Source organism: Hibiscus syriacus, unplaced genomic scaffold (genome assembly GCF_006381635.1).
Source record: "Hibiscus syriacus cultivar Baekdansim isolate YM2019G1 unplaced genomic scaffold, ASM638163v2 tig00110177_pilon, whole genome shotgun sequence".
Taxonomy (NCBI): Eukaryota; Viridiplantae; Streptophyta; class Magnoliopsida; order Malvales; family Malvaceae; genus Hibiscus; species Hibiscus syriacus.
The window spans coordinates 207,081-217,522 of record NW_024062613.1 but is presented as its reverse complement, the minus strand read 5'-3'; the positions used below and the strand labels follow the sequence as shown (position 1 = coordinate 217,522).

General features: G+C 33.7%; 1 protein-coding gene and 1 pseudogene across 1 annotated transcript; both read right to left on the bottom strand.

Annotated features, from left to right (window-relative positions):
• Positions 1-458: 458 nt before the first annotated feature.
• Positions 459-3,849, bottom strand: LOC120217048 (annotated as a pseudogene).
• A 3,172-nt stretch (positions 3,850-7,021) lies between these two features.
• Positions 7,022-9,152, bottom strand: LOC120217050 (nascent polypeptide-associated complex subunit beta-like). The gene is made up of 6 exons (XM_039214272.1): positions 9,025-9,152; positions 8,253-8,320; positions 7,817-7,965; positions 7,676-7,732; positions 7,456-7,494; positions 7,022-7,369 (listed from the first exon to the last, which is right to left on the bottom strand). Exons 2-6 carry the CDS (start codon positions 8,318-8,320, stop codon positions 7,194-7,196), a joined length of 489 nt encoding a protein of 162 aa, XP_039070203.1. The 5' UTR covers positions 9,025-9,152; the 3' UTR covers positions 7,022-7,193.
• Between the last annotated feature and the right edge of the window lie 1,290 nt (positions 9,153-10,442).

The following is a 10,442-nucleotide window of genomic DNA, read 5'->3' as shown; positions in this document are numbered from 1 at the left end:
TTTAATCCAGCTTAAATAATAGTCAAAATAGTAGTATCATTTAAATAAGCATTTTTCTTCTTGTATCTTTCATCTTTTACTGGCCGCTTTCATTTGATTCATAGGTATTTCGTTTTTCTGGGATACCATTGCCATTAATCATTTCATTCGGGCATCCAAACGTGTTTGACCGTGTCCTAAACATGCCCACTTTTTCCCTACCCCGACGGGATCCTCATCCAACAAAGCTTGTAGCCGGTGGCTTGTTTGTCTCTGATACCGATACCACATCAGTTCGAAGAGGGTTCTAAGATAATCATACCTTTACTTATATGTAGTGAGTTTAAAAATATTCTATTTTAAATATAGATTCCATAAAAACAAAAATACAGTTGAAGTATTCGGCTGGGTAATATTAGGGGTTTACATGTGTACATATAATTATTTATTCTATTTAAATACCTAAAATTGAACTGGTAGCTCGGTTATTTACATTGATTAGGATTTAAGAAAATAAGATCAAAAGACTTATTGAATTGTTTATTTTTATCTCAGATAATAGCTGTGTATCAGATCAGATGTCAGCTCTGGTACGACTTTTGATCCAGTTTGTTTCCCCAACGAGTGACAATACCTTCATAACTTTTACCCTTTGTGACACCAATGATATCAATCATTTCATCCTTCTGGAAAACAGCATCAATGGGGACTTGCTTCTCAAAGAACTTGTAAGCAAAATCAACCTTGTCAGCAATTGTTCCGCCATTGACTTGGATTTCCATTAGGTGTGCCTTCTTCTGCTTCAATCCCTTCATTTTCCTAATCTGTAATGTACTAGGTCAGAAAATGGTGTCCGCCTTGAAACAGGTTTTAATAAAGAATTACAATCTGAAAACAATACAAAAGAAACAAAAACTTTACAGTACAAAAAAAGAAAACAAGATTTAAGTTGAATATTGTTATAACCTGAGTGTGGCCAAGACCCTGATAACAGTTGCATATTTCTTCATCTTTTCCAACTGAGCCTGGATGCTCTTCTTCCCTTCTTCACTTGCATGCTGCTTAGAGTACTTGACAAAAGGCTTCTTCTTGGACTTGCACCAGTGCTTGTAGAACCGACGTTTGACTTCCTCGCTCAGATGCTGAGCCCAGACGGTGTTCAGTGAGCGGAGACCACGAGGTGTCTTCACATATCAAACAACCCCAACAATCACCTACGTTGCACTGATACGGATACGGGACGGATATGGATACGGATACGGGACGGATACGGATACGGATACGGATACGAAGACGGGGACGGGAAACGACAATTTTTAAAATTACAGGATACGGGGACGAAAAGGAAACGACATATAAAATAATTTTAAAATTATAAATATATATAAAAAATCATAAATAAACTCAAATGTCAAGACTTAAACAACAATAAGAGATATCATGCATCAATTGAATGTAATTGAAAACAAAGCATGCGAATATAAAAGGCGAAAAGAGATGTTCATCATAAAACAACAACATTCACATGATCCAAATCCTCGGACGAATATAAAACAACTAATAAGAAAATAAACATCTTAGCATATCTATACAGTAGCCCCTTAACAAATGCTCTCCCCTTAATTCCTGAATTCATATTAAAAAAGCCAACATCATAAAGAAAAGATCTAAAATTCAATCAGCTTATGTAAAAGTCGCTTAAGATAGGTTTTAGAGAGAGATCTCACTCTTCTGTTTAGCACAGATGCAAAATTCCTCTGTGAACAACTATGGGAAATTAAGGTGCAAATATCCGAACTGACCCTCAACTAGAGTTGAACTACAGCTTGGCGAAACATTTTAGCATGACACATGTTAAAAGTTGAACATAATTGTTCTAAAGCAAACAACAAAAGACCAAAACGTTCAAATATCATTTATTTGCTATCAAATGCAAGGGAACAAACAAAGAGTAATAATCATTTGCTACTTTCCACTTGAAGTATAATACAAAAGAAAGTTAGTTGCTACTCGCCAATCGAAACTCTATATCAATAGTCATTTGCTTGCAAACAAAGGCGGGGGATTACAAAACCAAAAACAAAAAAAGAAGTATGCGTTGCTACTCAAAACTCCATATCAGTAGTTGCTTGCTAGCAAAGACAAGGGAACAAAGAAGAAGCATAAATCCACAATGAAAGCCAGTTACTACTCAAAATTTCATATCAATAGTGAATTTATAATTAAAAAAAACAGTTCATGCTTTCACCAAAAGCCATATAAGAATCTTTCTTCAGCTTCTCCCACCTAATTAAATCCCTATTGGAAAAAAATCTTGCTTTCACTACTCAAAACTCCATGTTCTTTTCTTATCATTTTTTTAGGGTGGACTTTCAAAAACAATATAATCCAAGAATGGGCAATCCGATTGTTCCCAAAATGGCAGCAACTAAAACAACACCTAGAACAGTTTAATTAAATCCCTAGACGCCGATTACCTTCATGGGCATCTCTAAACTGTATTTCAACAGCTTCGTAACCTAAATCAATATACAATATAACCTATCAGAAGAGAAACTCTTCATAGTTTCACAATTCTGTTTCTGAGAATGAGAAATAAGACCATGGCAAAAAGACAGACTGCTGAAAGAAATGAAAATCTTTCTGTGTCCATTCGCACTATCATGACCATACAAAGAAAAAAGAATAGAGAGAGAGCAAACAAATGTCCATAAACAAATTACCATATTGGTACGAAATAATTTATATGATCTTGAAATACTTACAGCAAAAGAGCAGCAGAGAAATCTGGCTTGTTCAAGTTTATCCCAGCAGTGTGCTTGGTAAAAGAAGCAGAAGCTGTAACAAATCCTACTTCACCACCCAAATAAAGCTCGTTGCTGCCGATTGTTGCCGAAAGCTCCAACTATGTTATGCTGTTGTGAGTTTTTTTTTTAAGTAAAATGACGAAAAGTACCTGGGGACGCATGTGAAAGTCACATGCCGTCCCCGACGTCGTTCAGCCGTACCCTGCCACCGTGGCATGTCCCCGGTACGTACCCCAGCCGTCCCCGTGCCGGGGATGTATCGGTGAAAATGCATCTCTATGGCGTCCCGGTGCTTCCTTGGCAATCACCATAGGAGGGGTTTCAATGATTGTAACAGCTTCACATGTCTTCTTCTTGTGAAGCTCTATAAAGAAATAAAGAATATCAAATAAAGTAGAACTCCAATTTTAAATTTAAAGATGCATAAACCAATATACAAATGTAATTCAATAAAAGAAGCTCAATGCATTTTCAGGCTAATGTTTACAAAGCTCGGAAAAAAGATAACTGCATCACAAGCAAACAATAAGAATAATCGGGTGAGTTAGTAGATGAAAACCAACTTACTAGATCCGGGCTTTTCGACCTCTGACAATGTGAGTCGTACCAGCCTTGTACCCCAAAAAGGCAGTGAGCTTGCAAGGTTTGCTAGGGTTATCCTTTGGGAATGCCTTCACTGCACCAACACAAAACATCACCATCACATAAAAATACAATAGCTACAAATCAGATGCATTTCTAGAATTTCTACAGCTACATCATCCCATTATTGTTAAATAAGCAAAAGAAAATGGAAAAGAATACCTTTTCCTCTGTGACGAGAAGCTCGCTTCCTTGGAAGAAATCCAAGGGAACCATGCCTTGGGTGCTCAAATTTCCTGTGAGACATTCTTCCGCTCCTTCACCCAATAATATAAACAATACAAAAAGATTAAAAATCTACAAACAAAGCAATGTTCTTCCTATAGATTTATAGAATTAACAAAAAATAAAAGTGGCAAACAGAAAGTGTTCATTACCTACAATCCAATAAAGAATTTACAAATATTTTCAGAGTGATACAGATACAAAGATAGAGATAAAGGGAGAAGACAGATCATTTATATTTTACTTTCCACCATTTTCTACGGAAAATTAAGTAAAACAGGAAGTGAATCACCTGCGGCTCTCCGGTTGCTTTCTAGCCCTCACTCACACAGAATCACTAAAAACCCTAGCTGGTGTTTCTTACAGGCTTAATATAATATAATATAAAAATAAGTACTGTACTCAAAATTATTTTTTGTACGTAAAAAAATTCGATAAAAATATGTCTAATATTTTATCTATTATACTTTGAAGTAACTACGTCAAAATTAATTATAAGAGACATATGTCACATTTATATTTTATCTCAAAATTTTTAATTTTAAAAAGAATAAAAATACTTTCAAAAAAGAAAAGAATTTAAACCCTGTTGCGACCTTTATCTTCTCGTCCCTATCGTAGTCTCTTCCCTCATCCCCATGTTTTCTCTCCCTCTATCTCTCTTTTCCGTCATTTTCCTCAACAATAGACTAACCGTGCTCTGATGACATATGGATGAAGAATCGTCGAAATCAACGACGACAGAAAAAATCGCGACGCTAAATCATCCATTTTTACTGCACTTGAATTATGGGGATTTGATCATTGAGTGTTCAGACGGTTGAATGTTGATTTCAACCGATTGCCAACATTTAAAAAATTATAAGCTGTATAGTTTATAATATCAATATTTTTATTATTATCTATATAAAAGTATAATTGTGAAAATTATTTCAAACTTATCAAAATATCCTTAATTATTTACTATATCACTAATTTTTTTCATTTAATTTTTGTATGATAATATTTATGATATTCTTTTAATAAAATGTAAATCATGTTAAAAACTTTTGGTAAATAAATTTTTTTCACAATTGCAAGTTACGTTAAGAGAAGTTACGAAAAATGAATCAAAATAGTTAATTTCTTTATTGAATTAATTTATCTTTAGACTTATAATTGCTTTATTGAATCAAAAAAAGTTTTCCTTACAATTAAATGATTTACACCATATTTAGTCAATCACATATTTAAAAAATGAAAAATTCTATAACGCTCGACAAGTATAGATGAACACCAATAAATTAATTTATAAAATGTTAAATTATAAAGTACTCAACATATTATAATAATTTAGTTGAAAATCTAAATGTAATTTATTTGAAATACAATATCAGTTACATTAGTTTTAGGGTAAACTACACGGGTGACCACTCAACTATGGTCAAAAATCATTTTGACCACCGATGTTTCGATTTGATCAAACAAACCACCCAACTATTTAAATGTTTCAATCAAGCCACTGTCCGTTAATTTTTAACGAATGAGGTGACATGGCAGTTAAAAAACATGGTATAATTATATATTTAGTCCTCAATATTTATATATATTATATCAATTTAGTCATAATTTAATTTAATTAAAATAAATTTAATCTTCAAATTAAATAGTGACATGTGTTACTGCCTATGATATTTTCTTAATTTTTGTTTATTTAATTCAATAAATTTTCCATCCAATAAAGTGGTGCACGTGTCACCACCCTATTAAAGAGAGAAAATAATTATGAACAATGTGTTGAAGAGATTGAACCTAGGGCATTCTTGTACCAAGTCCCATGCCTTAACCACTCAACTAAGTCTAGCATAATGCTTCAAATTACAATATTCGGATTACAACGTATTCCACGTTAATGGCATGTGTCATCATCCGATTGAATGACTAAATATATTTTAATTTATTTTTAATATAATAAATGTATTTTCCTTTAATCAGAGGGTGACACGTGTTACCCTTTTAAAAGAAAATAATAAATCATGCAACAAGCAAACCGGGGGCTTCAAACCCAAATTCCTTTGGCTTAATTAGTTGGAGCCAAACCATTGAGCCAAGGCATATATTTGGTATTTTATAGACAACAAATGATATATATCTTATATTTATGTAAATATTTTACTCAAAATCAACAATATTTTATATATGTTAAATTTTATAAAATATTTTGTTTTTGTTTTAATTTATTAAATTTATTTATATATTTTTGTTTTTTATAAATCTTTTGTTTTTGTTTTTGTTTTAATTTATTAAATATATTTATGTGATTTGTTGTCCATAAAATATCGAATGCATTACCTTGGCTGGTTTGACTCCATCTAATTCAGCCCAAGGGATTGGGGTTCGAGTTCCCCTGCTTGCTTGTTGCGTTATTTATTGTTTTCTTTTAAGAGAGTGAGATGTGTCAAATAAATCTATTAATTTAAAAATAAAATAAATTTAGTCATTTAAATGAATGATGACATGTGTTATGATAGGTGTCACCAATGACACATGCTACCTCTTGATTCGAGGGTTAAACTTATTTTAATTTATTAAAATTATGATCAAATTAAAAGAATATATAAATAACAGTGATCAATTATGTAATTATATTAAACTGTTTTAAATGCCACATCATCACCTTCTTTAAATGTTAACGGAGGGTAGATTGATTAAACCATTTAAATAGTTGAGTGGTATGATGATCAAATCGAGCCATCGTTAGTGGTGCTAATCAATGCTAGTCGAATGTGGAAAAATCATCCAAAAGAAATATTCTCAAATTCATCTATTCGTTCTTATATCGTGTATGAATTATAAATTTAATTTATGCATTTCAATGTAATCATTTTTAGTTCTTTTATTTTTAAAATTTTAAAATTTTATTACAAAAATAAATCTGTAGTTATTAAATAGTAATTTCCTAAATCATGAATATTGAAATTATTTTTTAGAATATATTAGGTTTAATAAATTTAATAATATTTTTCAAAAAAAATTAAAATAAAGAAGATAAATATTTTTACCATAAAATTAAAAACTAGTATAGATTAAATCCAGGACTTAAGGAAATACTGAGGGAACTGGAGCAGTTACGATTTTTCAAGCAGAGTAAGTGTCTTGCCTCCCCTGTTTGGTTAAAGAAAGCAATGATTAACCAGTCTGCCCTTGAGCAGCAGAAACTAATAAAACTTAAAAATGGTTGAAAGGTGTTGAGAATAACTCATGCAATATATTCCAACAGCACTAGCCACACTGCCCTCTTTAGCCATATTAAAGTGGGGCATTTTTGCTATTGTACTAAAGCCAACCATAAACAGTTGTAGCAAAGCCAAAAAACATCAAAGACAGTGTTGCTGCCCTACCAATTTGCCAGTCTATTGATACCATGTCAGCAATAGCAGGAATTCCAGAAACATGAACCAAAACATTAGGACTACAAAGGGAGTGCACCAACCAAACAACATAGTAAAATAGGAAAGATAAAACATGTTACATATCACAACTAAATTCTCTCTAAAACCGCTATTTAGCAACTTCGCCTTCTTCTGCTGCAGCTTCAAAGGTCTCGCCGGGCACAAGTACCGGTACCTCATCATCATCATCATCTTCCTGAGCAATGGCTGCACCACCGTCAGCAGAAGGTGCCTGCTTCTGGAATTGCTCTGCCAATTTCCTCAAGTTATCCAAGTTATCCGGCCCTAAAGTTTGACAATACGGGTCAGACTTTTACACGAATTTGCAAGCAGGAGAAAATAACAAAAATGACAGCATAGTAGTACAATACCCAATTGGTTGATGATTCCGGGGAGAATATCCTGTAATTCTGAAACACATGAAGAGCACATGTCAAGAAACCAAAGCGAAAAATACTATCGGAAACTGCATAATGGCTGAGAGCAAACAATATTCTCTGTCTTTAAAGTTAATGACAGTGTATCTTCAAAGGGTAAATAGCATTAAGATTTGATCAACTTTCAAAGGCTTAAAAGTTAAGAGTGGCTTACTCTTGGTCTGAGGGGAACCACTAACAACCCAAGTGTTGGCGGCAATAGAAGCTTGGACTGAAATATAAATCATCGTGTACTAGTTACTATGCAAAACATTTGAAAAAAGTATGCGGTCCACTTCAGAAAAGCAATATCTACCTTTTGGATTAATAAACTGGATAACAACATCATCCTTAAATATGTTCACTTCCTCGATTGCTGGAATAGCATTCACTCCTATTCTCTTGAGGGTGCTCTGTAGCCGTTTGTCATCAGTGGAAGTTGTCTTGTGTACAGCCTTCTTCTTTCTGTTAACGTAGGTAAAAGTAACATGATAAGGATATGCAAACTATAAAAATACATTGAAATTCAAGCACTTTATCCAAATGCCATAGACTAAAAAAATTGAAGTTAGGAAAGACTAAGAGGGCAGCTAAAAGATTCTACATGTCGCTAATAAAGCACAGCAGGCAATAATTTGATTCAAGACTCAAGAGTCTCGCCTAAAGAGCTCAACAGCAGCTATGTCCAAATTTTTGCATCTGAGCAATCAACAAACTTCATATAGCTAGCCAATCTATGGAAATTATCATACCTTCTCATGCTACCCTTTCCACCAGTGCGGACTGCACCAGCCATCTTTGTGAGCCTCTCCACATTCATCTGTTCGTAACAGTAAACAAGTTAATAAGCTTATGAGAACTCAGAACAGAACAAATTAAATAAATAAAAAGAAACTATAGATCAAACATAAGAAACAATCATACACTAATATGGAAGCAATTAAATTAAAATAAGAACCCTCCTCAGCCATCACTGAGCAACATAGATTGAAAGCAAAAATAAAAAAGAATAAACATAAAAAGAAACAAAAGGCTGTCCATCTACATCACTTTTTGTTTCACATGCCTGCAATAATATAATAAGTAGAAGGGGAAAACAATGAAAAATAGTGGGAAGAAAAACTGAGAATGCGAAATCACAAAAGATAACAATATCATCAGATATTTGCAGAGAGGATGAGAACTTGAGAATAAAACATAAGCTTAATAATATACTAAATTTGAGTTGCCCAATGTTATTAAGCCTGAAAGGTAAAAGAATATAAGTTGAGGCAGCTAAAAGCATGCCTGTAAACATGAAAACCATCTTCAAACCTAAAAAAGGATGTAAACCTCAACCAGAAGCAGTCTTTTACTTAAAATCTTCCCAAAAATATAGTCTTTAAACCAAAACAATTCAAGTTAGCAGATCTAATGACGGGGAATGAGAGATAAATAGGAGTGCAAAATCAGACGAAACTAAAAGCTTGCTTTTATAGAACGTCAACGATACATAACTGGTAAATCAAATAGTGAAAGACTAACCTTTTACTAGTTAAGAATGGATACGCCGCGACTGCAATGGAAGGTTGAGAGATGAGGGTTTTGGTCTCTTTAGAACGCAGGGAGAACAGGTTCGCATCCAGTGTTTATCTTTATGGATTTTATCTCCACCCTTGGATTTTTAGGATTTTGATCCAACGGTTTAAAGGTCAAAACATTCGGTTCTTGTTTGTCTTTTTCTTCGTTAACCAAACGGTGTTTGTCTTGGCCACACGAACATAATTTTGAGTTAATTTTTATTTTCATTCAAAAATTTAAAAATTACAAATAAACATGAAACAAAATTTTAAGTTCGAACATAATATCTATAAAAATATTTAAAATTCATTCTTAAATTATTGAAAATTTTTAAAATAAATTTTTTAATTAATTTATTTACTAGATTTTATCTCAAAAACTACTTAATCTTTAAGATGTCCACAGACAATAAAAAAAACTTATGATGGCAGGAAATTGTTAGGAGTTATGGCAAGAAGACTTTATCGTTTTGTTGTGCTATTAAGATCAACCTTTAAAAGGCGTTTGACTCTCTTCATTAAGAGTTTATTTTGTGTGTTTTGAAGGCTTATGATTTTTCTCTGGTGTTTGTTAATTGGATTAGGAGTTGTATCACACACAAGGATTTCCGTTTTTTTTAATTGGGGTTGGAAGGTTACTTTGATGGTAAGAAGGAGGTGAGACAAGGAGGTGAGACAAGGAGACTCGTTGTCTCCTTACCTCTTTGTTTTAGCAATGAGTGTCTTGTCGAAGATGTTGGATGTATCTACTAAGGGGGAGTTTTCAAGTATCATCCTAAGTGTAAAAGGGCGGGGCTTACACACCTTAACTTTGTTGATGACTTGTTGATCTTTGCTAGAGGTAGTGTGGACTCAACTGAGGGGTTGGGTGTGTGCTAGAGGAATTTCGTAAGATTTCTGGATTCTGTTTGAATCCTATAAAGACTGAGGTATTTTGTTCAGGGGTTAGTGGGAGTGAGGTGGCCGATGTGCAGAAGCTTACAAGGTTTAAGCTTGGTTAGTTGTCAGTGAGTTATCTTGGAGTCCTCCTTCTCACTAAAAGATTGTCTGAGAAGGATAATGCTCCCTTGTTGGGGAGGATGATGGATACGATAAATGTATGGGCATCAATGTTGCTTTCCTATGCTGGACGCCTTCAACTAGTGTAGAGTATCCTTTATAGTTGGCTCAAATCTTCTCTAGGTTCTTTTAGAAGGGGTCTGATAAAGCGGCTAGGGGGCTCAGGTAAGCTGTTAAGGATTACCCTCTTTGGATTAGTTGGGCGGATGACTAGTAATGAAGGGTAGGGTACTGGAAGAAGCTGTTGAAGTTAAGGGGAGAAGTTGTCAGTTTATGGATGTCATGTCAGGTTGGTGGATTGGATTTGGGACAACTAAAGAGGTT

What these genes read in the sequence shown, in the direction of transcription:
- LOC120217050 (XM_039214272.1), bottom strand. Translation starts at nt 8,320, where the DNA reads ATGAATGTGGAGAGGCTCACAAAGATGGCTGGTGCAGTCCGCACTGGT. An exon ending in GGAAAGGGTAGCATGAGAAG is followed by an intron (nt 7,966 to 8,252) that starts GTATGATAATTT and finishes CTACGTTAACAG; the next exon opens with AAAGAAGAAGGCTGTACACA. An exon ending in CCAGTTTATTAATCCAAAAG is followed by an intron (nt 7,733 to 7,816) that starts GTAGATATTGCT and finishes TTTATATTTCAG; the next exon opens with TCCAAGCTTCTATTGCCGCC.